A 24,605-nucleotide genomic window follows, 5' to 3' on the forward strand; every position below is an offset into this window, starting at 1 on the left:
ATACAAGGATAGAACATATCTTATTTTACAGTTTATTCAGTTCAGTCGCTCAGTCGTGTGCGACTCTTTGCAACCCCATGAATTGCAGCACGCCAGGCCTCCCTGTCCATCACCAACTCCCGGAGTTCACTCAAACTCACGTCCATTGAGTAGGTGATGCCATCCAGCCATCTCATCCTCTGTCGTCCCCTTCTCCTCCTGCCCCCAATCCCTCCCAGCATCACAATAGCTTTACTTAAAACTCTTTTACATTTCTATCTCCATTTATATTCTTGTCCTAGGTCACATAAATGTGATCTTGACCTCATGGAGCTTACCATCTGCTATGACCTGAATTGTGTCCCCCACCCAAAATTCCTATTTTGAAGCTCTAATTCCCCAGTGACTGACTGTATTTGGAGATAGGGTCTTCAGGAGGTAATTACAGTTAAATGAGTTCCTAAGAGTGGGGGGGCCCTAATCCAATAGGCCTGGAGACTTTATAAGAAGAGGAAGAGCTCGATCCTTGATCTTTCCCGTTCTCTACACTCCCCACCCTTATACACATACACACATAGAGGAAAGGTCACGTGAGCATACAGTGAGAACAGTAAGAAAATGGCCTTTTATCTGCCAGCCGGGAAGACAGTTCTCTTCAGAAACCAACCAGGCAGGCACTGTGATTCTCCTGGACATCTAGCCTCGAGAAGTATGAGAAAATAAATTTCTGTTGTTTAAGCCCTCAGCCTATGGTATTTTGTTATGGCAACCCAACCAGACGAATAGACAATCCACTGAGAGATGAAAGACAAATAATTCTTCATCTACAATTTCTATGAGAACTATGAAGGAAAAGTAGAGGGTCTGATCAAAGTACATCATGGAAAACCCGACTTGGCCTAGGGACAGCAAGGTATAGATGAGATCAGAAAAGCCTTTCATAAGGAAGTGAGATGTAAGCTGAGACTAAGTAGGAGGTACAGATGAAGAAAAGATCATTCCAGGTACAGAGAACACACTGTGCAAAATATAGAGACAAAAATAGGATCCAGATTGTACAGACAGTTTGATGGGCCATGTCAAGAGTTTCAGATGTGATCCTGAGACTATTACTCTTAAGAGTAATACAAATACACACTCAATGAATTTAAGTAAACATCAAATAATCAAATCTGTACTTTAAAAACCTTCTTCTGGCTATTTTATGATGGGTGCATGTACCGGAGGGTAAGCAATGCTAGACAAAGACTAGTTAGAAGCTATAGGATTAGCAGAGCCAACAGATGACAACAGCTTGGACGATACAGGCATACAAGTGCTTGGAGAAGCGAGAGGGAAGTGGCGCTATTTAGAGGAATAGTACAATATAGAGGAGCTGGAATGAGGCAGAGAAACGTAACAAGGATAATGAAGTTTTCGATCTTGAGGAAGTGGTACCATTTAGTAAGCTAGAAAATAAGAGAGGAGTAGGTTTCTGAGAAAGACAATGATCTCGGTTTTATAAACACTAATGCTGAGCTGACTTTGAGATATTCAAATACATTATAGTAGTTGCAAGGTCAAGAGATATAAATGTGCAAATGATCAGAATAATAACTACTTTCAACGTAAGAGTAACATACAGGTTCTCACAAATTTTCCATTTTCAGGTCTTGTGTCTACACACTTATGGCTCACTGACAAACCATGTTCATTTTTTAACAACAAAACAGCTCCTGCTGGGGAATCAGTAGTAACTATTGTGCCATTCCTTCCAATCTCTGTCAATCCCTGCTTCCCCCTGGGAGGTAGAGAACCTATGTAAGAACATTTTCTCTATAAGCCCAATTAAAAAAAATAAGACTATTAAATATAACACAAATCTATCACTCTGGCCTTCAAAGTTATTACAGGTATCAAAATTTCCTGACTTGCAAAGTCCACAGAGAAACTAAAGCCTTATATCAGGCACTATTGACACACACAAAGGATTTACAATGTGTAGCAGGTGGTACCTCTTTTTAGCACATTCTCCTGAAGCATTCATCTAGACAAATACCATCAAGTTGCATCAGAGTGGGAAAGTACATGATACTGTTTCACATGTCAGTTTCACAGAGCTAAAGTTTGATACATCCAATCCTTGAGCCTCAGGAAGTCTTCCCTGCCCACTGACTACCACTGCAGACACCTGGCATTTACTCTTGATAGCTTATGGTGAACGATTTCAGATTCGGGATCTCCGAAGAAGAAGATTTAGCTTCGGGACCAGGGACCAGGCTTGATCACTCAAGAGCCTTTGTGTAGCAGAGTTTTATTAAAGCATAAAAAGGGACAAAGAAAGCTTCTGACATAGACATCAGAAGGGGGATAGAGAGTGCGCCCCCCTCACTAGTCTTAGCAAGAGAGCTATATACTTTTTCAATTGGTTATTACAGTAAATCAAAAGAATGTCTCAAGGTTGTAAAGGTCTTACCAGACCCACTCCCACAATATACATTTTTAAGATAACAGGATTAGAACAATAGAAAAGGAAAGATATATCCATTTGAATGCACAGTTCCAAAGAATAGCAAGGTTCTTCCTTTTCTCCTTTGCCTCTCACTTCTCTTCTCTTCTCAGCTATTTGTAAGGCCTCCTCAGACAACCATTTTGCCTTTTTGCATTTCTTTTTCTTGGGGATGGTCCCTACTTGATGGTCACTTTTCTTGATCACTGCTTCCTGGACAATGTCTCAAACCTCTTTCCATAGCTCTTCAGGCACTCGGTCTGTCAGATCTAATCTCTTGAATCTATTTGTCACTTTCAAAAGTTCCAAAGAACAACAAGGATTAAAAAAAAATCTTCCTCAGTGTCAATACAAAGAAATAGAGAAAAAGCACAGAATGGGAAAGACTAGAGATCTCTTCAAGAAAATTAGAGATAGCAAAGGAACATTTCATATGAAGGTGGGCATGATAAAGGATAGAAATGGTACGGACCTAACAGAAGCAGAAGATATTAAGAAGTTGCAACAATACACAGAAGAACTAACCAAAAAAGATCTCCATGATCCAGATAACCACGATGGTGTGATCACTCACCTAGAGCTAGATATCCTGAAATGCGATGTGAAGGGGGCCTTAGGAAGCGTCACTATGAACAAAGCTAGCGGAGGTGATGGAGTTCCAGATGAGTTATTTCAAATCCTAAAAGATGATGCTGTGAAAGTGCTGCACTCAATATGCCAGTAAATTTGGAGAACTCAGCAGTGGCCACAGGACTGGAAAAGGTCAGTTTTCATTCCAGTCCCAAAGAAAGGTAATGCCAAAGAATGTTCAAACCACCACACAATTGCACTCATCTCACACGCTAGCAAAGTAATGCTCAAAATTCTCCAAGCAAGGCTTCAACAGTACATGAACGGTGAACTTCCAGATGTTCAAGCTGGATTTAGAAAAGGCAGAGGAACCAGAGATCAAACTGCCAAAATCTGTCAGATCATAGAAAAAGCAAGAGAATTCCAGAAAAACATCTACTTCTGCTTTATTGATTACGCCAAAGCCTTTGACTGTATAGATCACAACAAACTGTGGAAAATTCTTAAAGAGACAGGAATACCAGACCATCTTACCTGTCTCCTGAGAAACTTGCATGCAGGTCAAGAAGTAACAGTTAGAACCAGACGTGGAACAATAGACTGGTTCCAAATTGGGAATATTGTTACCCTGCTTATTTAACTTATATGCAGAGTACATAACGAAGAACGCTGGGCTGGATGAAGCACAAGCAGGAATCAAGATTGCTGAAAGAAATATCAACAACCTCAGATATGCAGATGACACCACCCTTATGGTAGAAAGCGAAGAACTAAAGAGCCTCTTGATGAGAGTGAAAGAGGAGAGTTAAAAACTGGCTTAAAGCTCAACATTGAGAAAACTAAGATCATGGCATCTGGTCCCATCACTTCATAGAAAATAGATAGGGAAACAGTGGAAACAGTGAGAGACTTTATATTTGGGGGCTCCAAAATCACTGCAGATGGTGACTGTAGCCATGAAATTAAAAGACACTTGGTCCTTGGAAGAAAAGCTATGACAAACCTAGAAGACATTACTTTGCCAACAAAGGTCCGTCTAGTCAAGGCTGTGGTTTTTCCAGTGGTCATGTATGGATGTGAGAGGTGGACTATAAAGAAAACTGAGCACCGAAGAAATGATGCTTTTGAACTGTGGTGTTGGAGAAGACTCTTGAGAGTCCCTTGGACTGCAAGGAGATCCAACCAGTCCATCCTAAAGGAAATCAGTCCTGAATGTTCATTGGAATGACTGATGCTGAAGCTGAAACTCCAATACTTTGGCCACCTGATGAGAAGAACCGATTCACTGGAAAAGAACCTGATGCTGGGAAAGATAGAAGGCAGGAGGAGAAGGGGATGACAGAGGATGAGATGGTTGGATGGCATCACTAACTTGATGCACATGAGTTTGAGCAAGCTCTGGGAGTTGGTGATGGACAGAGAAGCCTGGTGTGCAGCAGTCCATGGGGTCCCAAAGAGTTGGACACGACTGAGCAACTGAATTGAACTGAATCAAACAGACTTTAAGGGAAAACATATCCTTGAGTAAGACGAGTTGTTTTGTTGTGCAATCATCAGCTCTGAGCTTAAAGAAAAAACATTTGTCCTTTTCTCCTCCTTGAGAACTTCAGAACCCTATCTCTTCCTCAAGAACCCCAGACCTTTCTCCTCCTCAGGGACCACAGACTTCTTATCAACCTACCTAAGAATTGACTCTCCCACTTTCATCCAATATCTGATGTCCTAGTCCACTGATCAAATGAGTAAGTCAACACTGCAAAGGTAACTATCCTCAAGGACTCAAGTTTAATAAAGGCTACCAAGAGCAACACACACACTATGACAGGTGCTGTAGCTGCCTTTTCACTCCTACAGTTTGTTCTTATCTCTACTGACTGCTCACAGCCTCAAAGAAATAAAAACATTTCAAGAAATATAAGGACAATTACCTTGAGTTGTAATATGTATTAGAAAAGCTTAACTTTCTGGGTAACTAAAGACTAGAACACTTCTGACACTGAGCTCCTAAGAATAGGGCCTAGATATTGGTGCTGATTTACAAACCAAAAAAAAAAAAAAAAATCGTATTTGATAGCAACTGCTAAGAGGGGGTTCTGCCACAGACCCAGGCAAGGGAAGTCATTCAGAGCTGTTTCCACTGAGAAAAAAGCAAAACACAATATTCCTATGGCTTGGGTAAATAAATATAAATAGCTTTAGAACTTCATTTTCTTTCAGTCATTTTCCCACAGATATGTACACTATCAACAAAGCTATCAGCTCCTCTAGGTCTAGATTTTTTCAATGCAATAAAAAAAAAAATACCCCAATGGGTTTAAATATAAAATAGTTTTCTAAAAATGAAAACAATTTTACTTCAGGAAGCTACATATAAAATAAATGATATAAGCCAGGCCAAAAGAACTTTCATAACCAACTTGTCCCAACAAAGTCTGTATCATTGCAGGCCTGGATGTTCTCATTCCCCATCTTGGGATTTAGCTGCTTTCTTCCTATTGTGACCAAAACCAACCATGAATCGCCTGTGACTTTGCTAAGGCACCCTACTGCTCGTTTAACTTGGTTTAGGATCTTACTAATTTGTTTTTCTGAAGAATTTACAGTTTTTAACAGGTAATTATAGCCTGCTAATAATAAAAACAGTAATAAACAGCTACCACTTTTTCAAAGTCTACTAATTAAACAGGCACTGCAGTAAACACTTTAACAATAACAAATAGTTGACTGCTAAATTGAAGGTTCTATGCCATACATTTTATATGCATAATCTTTTACAAATAAAATGAGGTATTTGAGGCTGCTGGCGACAAATTGTCAACACCCTGTCTAAGGCTAATACTTCCACATGTACTTAGATGGCCTCCATTATTGCTTAATTAAGAATATTCCAGCAGTTGTTCTCTCTCAACATCTCCTTGGTTACTGGATAATTTCAATGACATACAAACAAGATATATCTCCTATTTATACTTTCAAAAGAGAGAAAAATACTCAACTCCATTACCTTTCCAGTTCAGTTCAGTTCAGTTTAGTCGCTCAGTCGTGTCTGACTCTTTGCGACCCCATGAATCGCAGCAAGCCAGGCCTCCCTGTCCATCACCAACTCCCGGAGTTATCTCCAACTCACGTCCATCGAGTCGGTGATGCCATCCGGCCACCTCATCCTCTGCCATCCCCTTTTCCTCCTGCCCCCAATCCCTCCCAGCATCAGAGTCTTTTCCAATGAGTCAACTCTTCGCATGAGGTGGCCAAAGTACTGGAGTTTTAGCTTTAGCATCATTCCTTCCAAAGAACATCCATGACTGATCGCCTTCAGAATGGACTGGTTGATCTCCTTGCAGTCCAAGGGACTCTCAAGAGTCTTCTCCAACACCACAGTTCAAAAGCATCAATTCTTTGGCACTCAGCTTTCTTCACAGTCCAACTCTCACATCCATACATGACCAATGGAAAAACCATAGCCTTGACTAGACGGACCTTTGTTGGCAAAGTAATGTCTCTGCTTTTCAATATGCTATCTAGGTTGGTCATAACTTTTCTTCCAAGGAGTAAGCGTCTTTTAATTTCATAGCTGCAGTCACCATCTGCAGTGATTTTGGAGCCCCCAAAAATGAAGTCTGACACTGTTTCCACTGTTTCCCCATCTATTTCCCATGAAGTGATGGGACCAGATGCCATGATCTTAGTTTTCTCAATGTTGAGCTTTAGCCAACTTTTTCACTCTCAACTGTCACTTTCATCAAGAGGCTTTTCAGTTCCTCTTCACTTTCTGCCATAAGGGTGGTGTCATCTGCATATCTGAGGTTATTGATATTTCTCCTAGCAATCTTGATTCCAGCTTGTGCTTCTTCTAGCCCAGCGTTTCTCCTGATGTACTCTGCATAGAAGTTAAATGAGCAGGGTGACGATATACAGCCTTGACGTACTCCTTTTCCTATGTGGAACCAGTCTGTTGTTCCATGTCCAGTTCTAACTGTTGCTTCCTGACCTGCATACAGATTTCTCAAGAGGCTGGTCAGGTGGTCTGGTATCCCCATCTCTTTCAGAATTTTCCACAGTTTATTGTGATCCACACAGTCAAAGGCTTTGGCATAGTCAATAAAGCAGAAATAGATGTTTTTCTGGTACTCTCTTGCTTTTTCGATGATCCAGCGGATGTTGGCAATTTGATCTCTGGTTCCTCTGTCTTTTCTAAAACCAGCTTGAACATCTGGAAGTTCACGGTTCACGTGTTGCTGAAGCCTGGCTTGGAGAATTTTGAGCATTACTTTACTAGCATGTGAGATGAGTGCAATTGTGTGGTAGTTTGAGCATTCTTTGGCATTGCCTTTCTTTGGGATTGGAATGAAAACTGACCTTTTCCAGTCCTGTGGCCACTGCTGAATTTTCCAAATTTGCTGACATATTGAGTGCAGCAATTTCACAGCATCATCTTTCAGGATTTGAAATAGCTCAACTGGAATTCCATCACCTCCACTAGCTTTGTTCATAGTGATGCTTTCTAAGGCCCACTTGACTTCACATTCCAGGATGTCTGGCTCTTGGTGAGTGATCACACCATTGTGATTATCTGGGTTGTGAAGATCTTTTTTGTACAGTTCTTCTGTGTATTCTTGCCACTTCTTCTTAATCTCTTCTGCTTCTGTTAGGTCCATACCATTTCTGTCCTTTATTGAGCCCATCTTTGCATGAAATGTTCCCTTGGTATCTCTAATTTTCTTGAAGAGATCTCTAGTCTTTCCCATTCTGTTGTTTTCCTCTATTTCTTTACATTGATCGCTGAAGAAAGCTTTCTTATCTCTTCTTGCTATTCTTTGGAACTCTGCATTCAGATGCTTATATCTTTCCCTTTCTCCTTTGCTTTTTGCTTCTCTTCTTTTCACAGCTATTTGTAAGCCCTCCCCAGACAGCCATTTTGCTTTTTTGCATTTCTTTTCCATGGGGATGGTGTTGATCCCTGTCTCCTATACAATGTCATGAACCTCAGTCCATAGTTCATCAGGCATTCTATCTATCAGATCTAGTCCCTTAAATCTATTTCTCACTTCTACTGTATAATCATAAGGGATTTGATTTAGGTCATCACCTAATTTCTAAAATCCTCTTTTCAGCAAATCACTTTGAAATAATCGTATAGACTACCTCCTCCCCCAAAATATCAGAAAAGAAATAAGAATAATTAAATGAAACTCTATATATGCTTCACTTACCTTTAACAACTGTTAACATTGATTTTTTTCCCTCCATTCTCTTTTCCTCTCATTCGCTCCCTCTCTTGCTCTAACACATACAGACACACACTTTTTGTTAATTAACTGAATCATTTGAAAGTCAGCTATAAACATCATAATAATTCCCCTCTCAAATACTTCCACAATTAATGACCTCGCTATAAGAACAAGGAACAACCACAAAATTGTCACACTAACAAAGTTTAATATTGGCACCTTTTCATCGAAAGCAAAGTCCGCATTCAAATTTCCTTAGTTGTCCCAATAATATCCTTCAGCTATTTTTAAAAGTCCAGGATCCAACCAAAAATCAATCAAGAACTACATTTATTCACCAGGCCTCTTTTCTCCAACAAGCTAGAACACATCCTTAGTGTTTGTGGTCTTTTACAACTTCAACATTTTTGAAGAGTTCAGGCCAGCAGTTTTACAGATTATCACCTCAATTTGAGCTTTTCTAATTGCTTCCTCATACATCAGGTTGAAATTAGACATTTTTTTAAAATACAAATAGTACAGAGGTAATACTATCTCCTATTCTGTCTTGAACTCACTCAAATCAAGCTTTGGACCTACCTCTGATCAATGTCACTTGCCAAGGTCACCAATTGGGTCTTCTCTATTACTAAACTAAAAAATCAATTCTTAGTTGTCATTTTACATAGCCTTGACACTTTCTTCTGGCTTTGGAAACACCATTCTCTCTTGGTTTTATTGCAACCTCACTTGGATGTCCTTTCTCAGGCTTCTTGACTGAAATATTCTCCTTGGCTCCTAATAAGTAAATGCTGAAGAGGCCCAGGGCTCAGTCCTTAGATCTCTTTTTTGACTAGATTCACTAACTCAACAGGTCAGTGCTTTTCAAACTAGCTGTGATGAAGGACCAAGTGAAATTTCCATCATTTATAAATCATTGCAAAACACAACAAATATAAAATAACAGAAAAATGATCAAATGCTTGAAGGTCACAACAATGTCAAATTGTTTAAACTTCTGTACTAAAGCAGTTCATTGATCATCACCTGTCAGTTGACTACACTTAAGTAGCATTTCAGTAGTTTATCTCATTCAATCCCATAACTTAAATCATCATCTATTAATACATGCTGTCAATCCCTAACTGTATAATTCCAGATCATATCTCATCCTTGATCCCCAGGATTCACATATGCAATCTCTTTATCAACACTCTTTCTTGAATGTCAAGCAAGCACCAAAGTTGCGATTCCTCCAAAAACCACCATCCTGCCCATCCCAAGAGCAACAATAACAACAACAAAAAATCCCTGCTCCACTCACAATATTCTCGATCTTGTAAAGTAAATGGCAACCATATGCATCTACCTACTCAGCCTTAAAACCTCACCATCAACCTCAATCTCTCTTTTTCTCATATACCAAAATTAACTATCAGCAAATATTGACAGTTCTCCTTTTATACATCCAGAATCCATTCACTTCTCACCATCTAAGCTGCTACCACCCTGGCTAAGTAGTCATCATCTTGACTGAATTTTGTAATGGTATCCTCACTTACTTTCCAGCTTTCGCTCCTGCTCTCCCTACAGTCTGAGCAACCAGTGACCTTGTTAAAACCTAAGACAACTATTCAATAACGGTGCTGGGACAACAGCTATGGACATTCAAAGGAATCAAATCGGACTCTTACCAATGCCACATATAAAAAGTAAGGTATCCTTACTTTCCTGATTTCTCTATTGAAGATGGTAAGTCACCCTCTGCCGTCTACTGCACACTTGTACAAAGACATGCCCAGCTCTCTGCAGAAGAGGTACCATGGAGCTACCATTATCTGGGAAGATGACTAAGCACAGAGTTCAGATGAACAGTCATTTCATTTACAAGTGAAGCATTTCAAGCCTAGAAATGATAGTTCCTGTTAAAACCATATATAACTTATTAGTGGCAAAGTGTAGATTAGTATCCATGTTTCTAAGATTCCTTCCAGAGTAAAATTCTTTCTACTCCTCTAATACTAGTAATTTTTTTTAATTAAATTATTGTTCTGGTTAACTCTAAGTTCCCAAAATAGAGAAATGTATCTAACTGAAGCTTATAACCTCAGAACTTAGAGCAGTGCCCAACAAACAGCAGGTATTAGTATGAATTTATTGAATGAACCACTGTTTAAATGTGAGTTAGTGTATTAAAAAGTATTTCTGGATAATTTCCATGGCGATCCAGTGGTTAGGACTCAGTACTTTCCTTGTCAGAGCCTGAGTTCAATCCCCGGTCAAGGAACTAAGATCCTACAAGACACTCAGCATGGCAACATTTAAAGGTAGTTAGAATAGGCCTAGCTTTAGATACTACTAAAATAACCAAGAAATGTCTCTAAAGCTCAATTGATCTAAAATTTCCTCCAGTTTCAAACAAAAATCACTTTCACAGGATACCCTTCCTTCTCTGCAAACTATTCATTAGAGGTATACATTCCTGAAAGCAGTGACCAACCTCAGGCCTTTCATCTCACCTAACCTGAAGCAAAGGCAAAGCTCAGAGAACTTCCCAAAAAAGGAACCTCAAGAATAAAAAAATGCCAGAAATAACAGGAAAGTCACCAAGTAAAAATATTTGCTGAATGTGATGCTGAAAAGTTACCCTCTTTCAATTTTATGTACCCACTTAGTGCGTCATTAAGTGCATCCATTAAGAGTCCTGGCAGCGCTCTTGCCCAGTTTTTAGAAGACTCAGGACACCTGAGAACCTAGAACTGAGATTCACTGCTAGAAATAAAGACAGAAAGGTGACTCTTAAATAATAAAATATATCCAAATTTAATCTAATATATTTATAAGAATTCTGAAAGTAACATACACTTAAACTAAAACTAAAAAATGAAGCACTATCACACATATTGCCTTTCTAATAACTATTAAAAAAGAAGAAAAACAGGTATCAAAAAGTTCATTCTATAGATAAAGCAACTGAGGAGATGAAGCGATTCCTCTACAGTACAAAGTTAATTAAGTGACATAGCCAAAACTGAGCCCTAGGAATTTTCTGACTCATAACTCAAGTCTCTTTATATCAAATAACAAACAGTGAGCTTTCATAAAGCAGCCAAAAGGACTTCATAAGAATCTCAGAGGACAATTTAATCATTAGAGCATTTTTACAAAGCAAAATCCCAGAAAGACAGTAACAGAAAAACCATGTGTTTCACACATTTTTAAACATATATGATGTATAAAGTATACTTAATAAATATATATGAATACCATTGTGTCCTCCTCCATAATCATGCCTCATGTATTTCTGTAAGGAAAATTTTCAAACCCATTGTTTTAACATAGCCCTATTTCCTTACTGTTTCTCAAATTTGGTTTCTTAGCAAAATCATGGTGGGTGTGGGTGCAGGGGCAAAAAAATATAGGCTCTTGGGCCCCAACATGGAGATTTTAATTTAAATAAGTTCAGAATCGGCATTCTAACTGCTTTTTATTATTTAAATATTTGTTTTTAATCTGCATAATAAGCATTCTAAATGATCCTGATTAGCCAAATTTGCAGTACTACACCCAAAAGAATTCCTGAGGGAGACAGCATGCCAAGAAAATATTAGAAATTAAAATCCTGGGACAAAGATCATTAATGAATTTCCCTGGGCCCTGAAGCCAGAATGGAACAAGCAGGTAAACAATAGCCCCATTCCAACCACGATCCCAAACTTAGCTTTTGTTTGTCTCAACTTGTTGACCTCACCCTAGTACCATTTATGGGACAGATGCAGATGTTAAGAGCTTCAATTTTAACATTCGCAAAAAGCATGACTACTAAACTCAGTAAACTCCAGAACACAAGCATAAGACTGTGATGGGTATTTAACTGGCGGCTTTCCCTCAAATGTTAGACAAAAATTGACATAGAGGAGGGGATTTGGGGTAGGGAGTGATGAGGGAGAGTGGAAGAGCTGACACAGTGAGAGAAGTTGGCTGGCCCACTGGTTTCACGGGCCCAGAAAAGAGTCCACAGGAAAATAGATTCATGAATAAGAGTTCTCTGAGTGATACTGAAAACAGTCCCCAGGAGGGATTCCTGAGCAGGAGATCATAATCGCAATCATAATCATCATCTACTTACAAGCTGCCTCTTCTTGGAAGGCTCAGCTCCTTCTGAAAAACAAATCACAAACACAGGTTAGAGAGAACGAAGAACCCATCTCAGTCCTAAAAGTCTGCGCTCTATGTCCTAGAAGATTTCTAGCATCATTTTAATAATGGCAAAAACTCACTAGCTCTGAAAAATAACATTTTCCTTTGTCTCTTAAATTTTAGTGAAATAATAAAATTTAAGCAGTCTGGCTATCATCTCCTCATTCTTCCTTGCTGAAGATGTTTCACAGAACACCTGCAGCAATTTCACCACTAGATGGAACCAACAGGCCAGTGTAGATTCCAGGTACTCACTGGTCCAGCCACCAACTGCTGATAAATGGTGAAGGATTCGTATCATTAGTTATGGGTATGAAAGGAATGAAATGGAATATTTTCTTTAATTATAAAATATTTTAAACAAATAAATTATAGAAAATAATACAATAGAGATGATGATACACACCGCTGGCATGAGAAATAATCCCTACAATAGAAGTTGGGCCCCTGTGATATGCTTTCCAAATTTACCAATTCCCACCTCCCACTAGTCTCCACTTAACAACTATCTTAACTTTTTGTTTATCTTTTCCATATATGTCTTTATTTTTTATTATATATATCCTTAAATAATTACTAGCATTGTTTTATATGTTTTTAAAATTATATACTTATAACACTGCATACATTCATCAGCTGACATCAATCTACACTATCATTAGGAGATTCACCCATGTGAATATATTTCACTTTAGTTCATATAGCTATAGTACTGTGGTCCAATCCATAAACTTTTATAATATTTATTTATTGTTTCTCCAGTAAATGGAAACAATTTTCTTTCCATGTTTTTCTTCTCCAACAAGACAATGCTCCTATGAACATACTATACATGTTTTGTCATCTGCATGTATAAAAAGTTTCTTGGTAGGATACACTTAGATGTGGCATGAACTGAGTCAGAAATTGCTCCCAAAATGATGATACCAATTTACCTTCCTTTCCAATCCAAATGTTCAAGCTGGATTTAGAAAAGGCAGAGGAACCAGAGACGAAATTGCCAGCATCCGCTGGACCATGGAAAAAACAAGAGAGTTCCAGAAAAACATCTTTTGCTTTATTGACTACACCAAAGCCTTGGACTGTGTGGATCACAACAATCTGTGGAAAATTCTTAAAGAGATGGGAATACCAGACCACCTGACCTGCCTCCTGAGATATCCGTATGCAGATCAAGAAGCAACAGTTAGAACTGGACATGGAACAACAGACTGGTTCCAAAGTAGGAAAGGAGTATGTCAAGGCTGTATATTGTCACCCTGCTTATTTAACTTCTATGCAGAGTACATCATGAAGAACGCTGGACTGGATGAAGCACAAGCTGGAATCAAGATTGCTGGGAGAAATATCAATAACCTCAGATATTCAGATGACACCACCCTTATGGCAGAAAGCAAAGAACTAAAGAGCCTCTGGATGAAAGTGAAAGAGGAAAGTGAAAAAGTTGGCTTAAAACTCAACATTGAGAAAACTAAGATCATGGCATCTGGTCCCATCACTTCATGGCAAATAGATGGGGAAACAATGGAAACAGTGACAGACTTATTTTGGGGGGCTCTAAAATCACTGCAAATGGTAACTGCAGCCATGAAATTAAAAGATGCTTGCTCCTTGGAAGAAAAGCTCTGACCAACCTAGACAGCATATTAAAAAGCAGAGACATTACTTTACCAACAAAGGTCCATCTAGTCAAAGCTATGGTTTTTCCGGTAGTCATGTATGGATGTGAGAGTTGGACTATAAAGAAAACTGAGCACCAAAGAAATGATGCTTTTGAACTGTGGTGTTGGAGAAAACTCTTGAGAGTCCCTTGGACTGCAAGGAGATCCAACCAGTCCATCCTAAAGGAAATCAGTCCTGAATATTCATTGGAAGGACTGATGCTGAAGCTGAAACTCCAATACTTTTGGCCACCTGATGCAAAGAACCGACTCATTGGAAAAGACCCTGATGGTGGGAAAGATAGAAGGCAGGAGGAGAAGGGGATAACAGAGGATGAGATGGTTGGATGGCATCCCTAACGCGATGGACATGAGTTTAAGTAGGCTCCGGGAGTTGATGGACAGGGAAGCGTGGCGTGCTGCAGTCCACGGGGTCGCAAAGAGTCAGACATGGCTGAGCGACTGAACTGAACTGAATTGAACCAACACTTTCTAAGAGTTCTCCTTTCCAAACCTATCTCCCAAACTCCCGACACTTGAGTAAATTAAAGTGTGATGCTGGGTTATAGGATTGGTGTATGTTTAGTTTATAAGAAACTGCTAGATCTTTTTCTAAGTGATTGTATTAATACTATGTTTTACCTGTAATAACAATGTATGGGAGTTTCTATTGCTTCACATTCTAGCTAATATAGATTACCCTCACTAATAACATAAGAATTGCTCTACATTCATGCCACTTACATGATATCAGTATTTTAAATTTTAACCATTCTTGTGAGTATGTATTGGTATCTCACTGTGGGTTTAATTGACATTTTCCTGATAAGTGTTGAGCATGTCACATGCTTATTAGTCATCAGTACATATTCTTATATAAAATATTTTGCCCTCTTTATAAGTGAACTGTTTATCTTTTTACTATTGAGTAGAAGAGGTCCTCACATATTCTAGATATAAGTCCTTTGTTAGATACTTTGATAAATATTTTCTCCCAGCCTGTGGCTGGCCTACTGGAGTTATCAATTGGTGTCTTTTTTTTTTCCTTGGGGGGTGGGGAGCATGCGGTTTGCAGGATCTTAATTTCCTGACCAGGGATTGAACTAATGCCCTCTGCAGTGGAGACATAGTGTCCTAACCAATGGACCATCAGGAAATTCCTTTAAGTTGTACCTTTATGAGCAAAAGTTTTTAATCTTGATGAAGGTCAACTTGCCAGTTTTCTAATAGTCAGTGTTCTTAGTATCTTGTCTAAGAAAATTTTGTCCGTGCCAAGGACACAAAAAATATTTTCCTACATTTTATTTCCAAATGCTTTATGGTTTTAGCCTTTATGCTTAGGTTCATTATCCGTTTTGAATTGATGTGGGGGTAATATTTGATTATCCCCAAATTAGTATTACCCCAAATACTAACCAAATTAGTATTTGGGGTAATACTAATATTACATTTCTAGGTTAAACCGAACTTTGTCAAATATGCCATAGGATTATCTTTGCTAATATTTTATTAATGATTTTTACATCTATGCTCATAAGGGATAATGGCCTCCACTTTTCTTTTACTATAATGCCTTTGTCAGATTTTGGTATCACAATTATGCCAGCCTCCTGAAACCAACTGCGAAGTGTTCCTGCCTCTCCTCTATTTTCTGAACGAGTTTGTCTAAGACTGGTATTATTTCACTAATAAAACCATCCAGCGTCTGGAGGCTTTTATTTAGGACTTTTTGCTTCTACATTAATAAATAAAACTGGACTATGTACTTTTTATTCTCAAGTTGTCTTGTTGATTTTGGCATCATGGTTATACTATCCACATAAAATGTGCTAGGAGAGTGTCCTCTTTCTATTTTCTGAAACAATATATGTAAAATTGGGAATATCATTCTTTGAATCTACATGACAGCTCTGGCTTTTTGAAGAGTTTAATAGGTGACACAGGGTGGGTTTATTAATATATTTGGGGGCAGTAACAATAAACAAGCTTCCCTGGTGGCTCAGTGGTAAAGAATCTGCCCACCAATGCAGAAGACACCAGAGATGCAGGTTTGAACCCTGGGTCAGGAAGATCCCCTGGAGAAGGAAATGGCAACCCACTCCAGTATTCTTGCCTGGGAAATCCCATGGACAGAGGAGCCTGGTGGGATTCAGTCCATGGGGTCACCAAGATTCAGACATGACTGAGCTACTATAGAATAACAAACAAACAATAAACAAAAATTCTATGAAATCCCTATGTGCCCCTCTCTGAATCACTTTTAGACAAGGAAATGAATCTGTGGAAATCCATCCCTTCTCCAATCCTCACCAATCCTTGCACCTACACAAAAACCTACATTTGCAAGATGGCTCCAGATCAGTACTTCGGTGCCAAGCTGTCCATAAAGACAGGCCTAAGGCAAAGTGAAACAAGGTAAGGTCTCCAATCAGATAAAAGCAGTCCAAGGAACAATGATTTCCCTAACCTCCCTTTCCCAGGGAATATTCACAGCAGGCTGAGGAGGAAAGCTGCCTAATCAGGAAATTTGGCTAAGGCAAGAAAAGCACCCATTTAGGCAAATAACCATAAATTCTCTGACTCATCATTTACTCTTAGAAAGCACGAGGTAATAACTGACAATACATTACAACCTCCGGTGAAGCCTATTCCATTCAGTCTTCTCGAACCTACTAGTAGTTATCTCTGGACTCTGTATCCTTCATGATCGTTTGATTATCGCATTCTGAACACATTCCAGTCTATCCCACCTTAATATAAGAAAAAAATTTCCCTGAATCACTGTACACCTCTCTTTAACAACTTAGCCTTATAAATGTTTTTTCCTCCTTCACAGTCACATTTCTTGAATGAATTGTCTACATTCACTGCCTCCTATTTTCTTCAACACAATGCAGATATCCCAAGAACCTAGCACCCCATTTTTCCCTCACCCTCCTTACCACCCCATTTAAGCCATTCTTGCCAAGTTACCAATGTCTTCATGTAAAACCTTCACCACATTTTTAGTGTACTTTTCTTTTCTGTACTTGACTATTCAGCAGCATCTGACGATATCTTTCATTCTTCTGTCTTAAATGACTTTTCTATCCATGAAACTATATTCCCCTGTTTTACCTCTTATCATTTGCAGCCTCTTCCTTCATCATTTTCCTCCTCTGTCCATGGAATTCTCCAGGCAAGAATACTGGCGTGGGTAGCCATTCTCCTCTCCAGGGGATGTTCTGGACCCAGGGGTTGAACTCGGGTCTACCTCCATTACAGGCAGATTCCTTACCATATGAGTCACCAAGAAAGCTCCCCCCCTTTTTTTTTCACTCTTCACTTCTTTTCCAGACTTGACTGCTCAGTAGCATCTAACAGTATCAGTCATTCTTCTATCTTGAATGATTTTTATATCCATTAAACTACATTCCCCTGTTTTTCCTCTTATCATTTGCAGCCTCTTTCTTCAATATTTAAGATGCTTAAATGTTGATGGTCTTTAAAGCTCTCCCTGGAAACACTCCTCTACACATATTTTACAGATTTGTATTTTTATCCCAGATCTCTCTCCAACTATATAGCTGTATATAGTTTTACAATTATAGCTCAACTTATCTTTCTATTCAGTCTTGCCCTTTTTCTGTTTTTCATTTCAGTGACGGTACCATCAAACCCAGAGGTATTCCTGCTTCTTCACTTTCTCTGACCCTACACATCCAATTATTCATTGAGCCTTGCCAATTCTACCTCCAAAATATCTATCTTTAGTCTGTCAGTTTCACTTTACTTCCACAGCTATGTCCACTAGTCCAAGCCAGCATCATCCTGTAACACCCTCCCAAATAACTTCACTTTAGTTCTGTCCCCCTTGATTCCTAATGCCCTATTAATGCAAATATCATGTAATAAGTATCTATTTTCTAAGCGATAGTATATGAATTTAACAAAACAAATAGTGCAGTCAGAAAGATCTTTTTAAAATGCAGAAATGACTAGGTGATTTCTCTTCTTAAAACCCTTCAATGGATAAAGTCTAAATTCCTTTAGTCTAAAGTGCCTAGAGGGTACTACCTAGCTGCTATTGTCTTCCTTTCTATCATCATTTGCACAATTCTCAGGCTTGTTGGAGTTTTGATCTGTTAAACATGCGGTACTGGCTCTCACACACACCTTTAGGGCTTCACAGCTATAGTTCTCTCTGATTGTTCCTTTGGTCTTTTTATACATTCTCCGATCTTAGCTAAAACCTCATTTCTTCTGAGACGATTTCCCTACACACAGTTTCCTCAGCCTGCTGCTGCCGCTAAGTTTCTTCAGTCGTGTCCGACTCTGTGTGACCCCATAGACGGCAGCCCACCAGGCTCCCCCGTCTCCGGGATTCTCCAGGCAAGAACACTGGAGTGGGTTGGCACTTTCTTCTCAAATGCGTGAAAGTGAAGTCACTCAGTCGTCCGACTCTTAGTGACCCATGGACTGCAGCCTACCAGGCTCCTCCATCCGTCGGATTTTCCAGGCAAGATTACTAGAGTGGGTTGCCATTGCCTTCTCTGTTCCTCAGCCTGCTGCTGCTACTGCTAAGTCGATTCAGTTGTGTCTGACTCTGTGCAGCCTCATAGACGGCAGCCCACCAGGCTCTCCCGTCCCTGGGATTCTCCAGGCAAGAACACTGGAGTGGGTTGCCATTTTCTCCTCCAATGCATGAAAGTGAAAAGTGAAAAGTGAAGTCGCTCAGTTGTGTCTGACTCGTAGCGGCTCCATGGACTGCAGCCCACCAGGCTCCTCCATCCATGGGACTTTCCAGGCAAGAGTACTGGAGTGGGGTGCCAGTTCCTCAGCCTACCTCTATTTAATTCCAACTCTTTACTGCAATTAGTTGCTTGTCTGTTTTCTCAGACTGATTGTTAGCTGGAGAAGGAGAGATCAGTCCTGCTCACAATTATATTACTAGTACCCAGCACAAACCTGGTTTAGTAGGGACCAAATGAACATTTGATGAATAATCAATGAATCAGTAATGTAAGTGAATGCTACTTACTATTTTATTATCACTATCATCACTATAAGGCTCACGTAGGGTCTTGCTCATTGGAGTTATATTGATGGAAACTGTCTAATGCAATTATGTCAGCAAAAGAGGCTTTACTGGAGAAAGGATATGCTCTGCTATCACTTATTTACTGACTGTCTTCAGGATGGTAGCTATTCCACTGACTGATTTTTATTGTTTTTTTCTTTTAAGTTTTCAGGACAGGAAAGAGTAGAAGCCATTACCTACCAAGGAAATCCACTTTTATACCATTTATTAAGTGGCCTTAAAAGACCATTATGCCCAAATACAAGGTTTTTCCTCTGGCAGCAACCATTCTGCTGGGATGCACAAAAACTTTCCTTTCCTGTATAGCAAATGTACCATTACTACTGCTCTGGGCATAATGGTGTTTTAGCTCCACTTATTCACACTTGAGTGTGGGTGTATCCTGAGGTCAAGAACTAAGGGGGAAATGAGTATATATGGAGATATGGTATGCCTATCAAACTCTGAAGTTTTCACTCCTCTTTCTTTTATTAAATTCAGATGTCCTCATCCTGAGAACAGGTTCCAATGATAGAATATTTACATTATGCAATAATATTAAGAAACATGGAAAAGAGCACAAAATTTGAATTTATGAAAATTAGGTTCATATTCTCAATAACATATAACTTGTGCCTGGAATTTTACCTACTTCTGAGGACTAGATGAGCTTCCCTAGTGGCTCAATGGTAAAGCAGGAGATGTGGATTTGATCCCTGGGTTGCAAAGATCCCATGGAGAAGGAAATGGTAACCCACTCCAGTATTTTTGCCTGGGAAATCTAAAGGACAGAGGAGCTTGAAGGGCTACAGTCCAAGGGGTTACAAAACAGCTGGACACAACTTAGCAACTAAAAAACAACAAGGGCTAGATTTCATGCTTATAAAAGTCAAATAAAACAAGGTATACAAAAGTATTTTATTCTATAAATTTTGACACAGATGATATGTGTTCTCATATGAATGTGAAGAATAGTAAAAATAGTTTAATGATCCTAACAAGATATTTCTGCATTGTATGAAGAACTCAGGGCTGAGTCAAAAAAAATATTTTAACACAGTTCTACTACTTACTCTACTCATAAATCCTGGTCAGTCATTAAACCTTCCTAAATCTAATTTTTCTAATCTGCACACCTGAGATAAAAACATCTATTTTGCCTATCTCATAAAAGTTATTCCAAGGCTAAAGAAGAAAATACATTTAAAAGCTTAAGGTTTTTTCATATAAAAAGATGCTCTACATCATATGTTATCAGGGAAATGCAAATCAAAATAATATTGAGATAGTGAATTTTCAAACTACTGAACAGTTATGCTTATTTTGCATGCTAGTAAAGTTTACGCTCAAAATCCATCAAGCTAGGCTTCAGCAGTATGTGAACCGAGAACTTTCAGAAGTACAAGGTTTAGAAAACGTAGAGGAACAAATTGCCAGCATACATTGGATCATAGAGAAAGCAAGGGAATTCCAGAAAAGCATCTACTTTTGCTTCACTGACAACGCAAAAGCCTTTGACTGTGTGGATCACAACAAATTGGAAAATTCTTAAAAAAAAAAAACCCAAAACAGGATGGGAATACCAAACTACCTTACCTGTCTCCTGAGAAACCTGTATGCATCAAGAAGCAACAATTAGAACCTCACATGGAACAAGTGACTGGTTCAAAATTGGGAAAGGAGTAAGACAAGGGTGTATACTGTCACCCTATTTATTTAACTTCTATGCAGAATACATTGTGTGTAAATGCCAGGCTGGATGAATCACAAGCTGGAATCAAGACTGCTGGGAGAAATATTAATCTCCGATATGCAGATACCACCACCTTAATGGCAGAAAATGAAGAGGAACTAAAATGCCTCTTGACAAGGGTGAACAAGGAGAGTAAAAAGGCTGGCTTAAAGTCAACATTGAAAAAACTAAGATCATGGCATCTAGTCCTATCACTTCCTGGCAAACAGATGGGGAAACAATGGAAACAGTGACAGATTTCCCCTGCTTGGGCTCTAAAATCACTGTAGACAGTGACTGCAGCCTAAAAGACACTTGCTCCTTGGAAGAAAACCTATGAAAAACCTACACAAACCTAGTGTATTAAAAAGCAAAGATATCACTTTGTCAACAAAGGTCCATGTAGTCAAAGCTATGGTTTTTCCAGTAGTCATGTACAGTTGTGGGAGCTGGACCATAGAGAAGGCAGAAGGCTGAAGAATTGATGGTTTTGAACTGTGGTACTGGAGAAGACTCTTGAGAGTCCCTTGGACAGCAAGGAGATCAAACAAGTCAATCTTAAAGGAAATCAACTCTGAATACTCAATGGAAGGACTGATGCTGAAGCTGAAACTCCAATATTCTGGCCACTTGATACAAAGAGCCAACTCACTGGAAAAGACCCTGATGCTAGGAAGGATTGAAAGCAGAAGAAGATAGCAACAGTTGGATGGCAAAATCAATGCAATGGACACGAACTTGAGCAAATTCTGGGAGATAGTGAGGGGCAGGGAAGCCTGGCGTGCTGCAGTCCACGGGGTCACATTGAGTCAGACACAACTTGGTGAATGAACAATAACATGGCTTTTCTGTTTGTCATGTAGGGATGTGAAAGATGGACCATAACGAAGGCTGAGTGCCAAAGAATTGATGTTTTCGAACTGTGGTGCTGGAGAAGACTTGTTAGAGTCCTGTGGACTACAAGGAGATCAAACCAGTCAATCCTAAAGGATATCAGCCCTGAATATCCATTGGAAGGGCAGATGCTGAAGCTCCAATACTTTGGCCACCTAACACAAAGAGCCAACTCACTGGAAAAGATCCTGATGCTGGGGAAGAATTGAAAGCAAATGGAGAAGGGAGCAACAGAGGATGAGATGGTTAGATAGCATCACCAACTCAATGGACATGAATTTGAGCAAAATCTGGGAGATAGTGAAGGACAGAGAAGCCTGGCATGCTGCAGTTCATGGGGTCACAAAGAATAGGACACGACTTAGCAACTGAACAACATCATCACTACACACCTATAAGAATGGTCAAAATCTGGAACACTGACAACACCAAATGCTGGTGAGGATATGGAGCAACAGGAAATCTCATTCATTGCTGGTGGGAATGCAAATTAGTACAGCCACTTTGGAGGACAGTTTGGCAGTTCCTTATAAAACTAAACATAGTCATACCCTGGTGGTCCAGTGGCTAAGACTCCATGCTCCCAATGCAGAGGACCCAGATTCCCTTGGTCAGGGAACTAGATCCCACATGCTGCAACTAAGAGCTCTTATGCTGCAACTAAAGATCCTGCATGTCACAACAAAAATAGAAGATTCCACATGCAACAACTAAGACACTGATGAAAGAAATCAAAGATGACATAAACAAACGGAGAGATATTCCAAGTTCCTGGGTTGGGAGAATCAATATTGTGAAAATGACTATACTACCAAATGCAATCTACAGATTCAATGCAATCCCTATCAAATTACCAATGGCATTTTTCACAGAACTAGAACCAAAAATTTTACAATTCATATGGAAACACAAAAGACACCGAATAGTCAAAGCAATCTTGAGCAAGAACAGCGGAGCTGGAGGAATCAACCTTCCTGACTTCACAATAAAACAAGGCTGCAAAACAGTATGGTACTGGCACAAAAACAGAAATACAGACCAATGGAACAAGACAGAAAGCCCAGAGATAAACCCATGCACCTATGGGCACCTTATCTTTGACAAAGGAGACAAGAATATACAATGGGGAAAGACAGTCTCTTCAATAAATGGTACTGGGAGAACTGGACAGCTATGTGTAGGAGAATGAAATTAGAATACTTCCTAACACTGCTGCTGCTGCTGCTAAGTCACTTCAGTCGTGTCCGACTCTGTGCAACCCCATAGACGGCAGCCCACCAGGCTCCCCCGTCCCTGGGATTCTCCAGGCAAGAATACTAAGGTGGGTTGCCATTTCCTTCTCCAATGCATCAAAGTGAAAAGTGAAAGTGAAAGTGAAGTCGCATTTGACTCTTAGCAATCCCATGGACTGCAGCCTACCAGGCTCCTCCATCCATGGGACTTTGCAGGCAAGAGTACTGGAGTGGGGTGCCATTGCCTTCTCCGTCCTAATACTATATATGAAATTAAAAGACGCTTACTCCTTGGAAGGAAAGTTATGACCAACCTAGATAGCATATTAAAAGCCAGAGACATTACTTTGCCAGCAAAAGTCCATCTAGACAAGGCTATGGTTTTTCCAGTGGTCATGTATGGATGTGAGAGTTGGACTGTGAAGAAGGCTAAGTGCCGAAGAATTGATGCTTTTGAACTGTGGTGTTGGAGAAGACTCTTGAGAGTCCCTTGGACTGCAAGGAGATCCAACCAGTCCATTCTGAAGGAGATCAGCCCTGGGATTTCTTTGGAAGGAATGATGCTAAAGCTGAAACTCCAGTACTTTGGCCACCTCATGTGAAGAGCTGACTCATTGGAAAAGACTCTGATGCTGGGAGGGATTGGGGGCAAGAGGAAAAGGGGACGACCGAGGATGAGATGGCTGGATGGCATCACTGACTCGATGGACGTGAGTTTGAGTGAACTCCGGGAGTGATGAACAGGGAGGCCTGGCGTGCTGCAATTCATGGGGTCACAAAAACTCAGACACAACTGAGGGACTGAACTGAACTGAACACTAAATACAAAGATAAACTCAAAATGGATTAAAGACCTAAATGTAAGACCAGAAACCATAAAACTCTTAGAGGAAAACACAAGCAGAACACTGTATGACATAAACCATAGCAAGATCCTCTATGACCCACCTCCTAGAGAAATGAAAATAAAAACAAAAATAAACAAGTGGGACCTAATTAAACTTAAAAGCTTTTGCACAGCAAAGGAAACTATAAACAAGGTGAAAAGACAACCCTCAAAATGAGAAGAGATAATAGCAATGAAACAACTTATAAAGGATTAATTTCCAAAATATAAAAACTGCTCATTCAAACTCAATACCTGAGAAACACACAACCTAATTAAAAAGTGGCCAAAAGACATAAACAGACATTTCTCCAAAGAAGACATACAAATGGATAATAAATAAATGAAAAGATGCTCAACATCGCTCATTATTAGAGAAATGCAAATCAAAAACTACACTGAAGTATCACCTCAGACCCATCAGAATGGCCATCATCAAAAAATCTACAAACAATAAATGCTAAGAGTCGCTAAGAGTCAAGGGTGTGGAGAAAAGGGAATCCTCTTGCAAGGTTGATAGGAATATAAATTGATACAGCCACTACAGAAGATAGTACACAGGTTGCTTAAAAACTAGGAATTAAACCACCATATGACCCAGCAATCCCACTACTAGGCATATACCCTGAGGAAACCAAAATTGAAAAAGACACATGTACTCCAGTGTTAACTGCAGTACTGTTTACAACAGCTAGGA

General features: G+C 39.5%; 1 protein-coding gene across 3 annotated transcripts in view; it reads right to left on the reverse strand.

Annotated features, from left to right (window-relative positions):
- Nucleotides 1-24,605, reverse strand: part of MAST2 (microtubule associated serine/threonine kinase 2) — a 200,885-nt gene that overhangs the window by 105,061 nt on the left and 71,219 nt on the right. For all 3 annotated transcript variants that reach the window (XM_040231268.1, XM_040231267.1, XM_040231266.1), the window contains exon 4: nt 12,374-12,405. In XM_040231268.1, the coding sequence (XP_040087202.1) occupies nt 12,374-12,405 (32 nt within the window). The remainder of the gene's footprint in view (nt 1-12,373; nt 12,406-24,605) is intronic.

The sequence above is a fragment of the Oryx dammah genome, unplaced genomic scaffold (assembly GCF_014754425.2).
Source record: "Oryx dammah isolate SB20612 unplaced genomic scaffold, SCBI_Odam_1.1 HiC_scaffold_28, whole genome shotgun sequence".
Lineage (NCBI taxonomy): Eukaryota > Metazoa > Chordata > Mammalia > Artiodactyla > Bovidae > Oryx > Oryx dammah.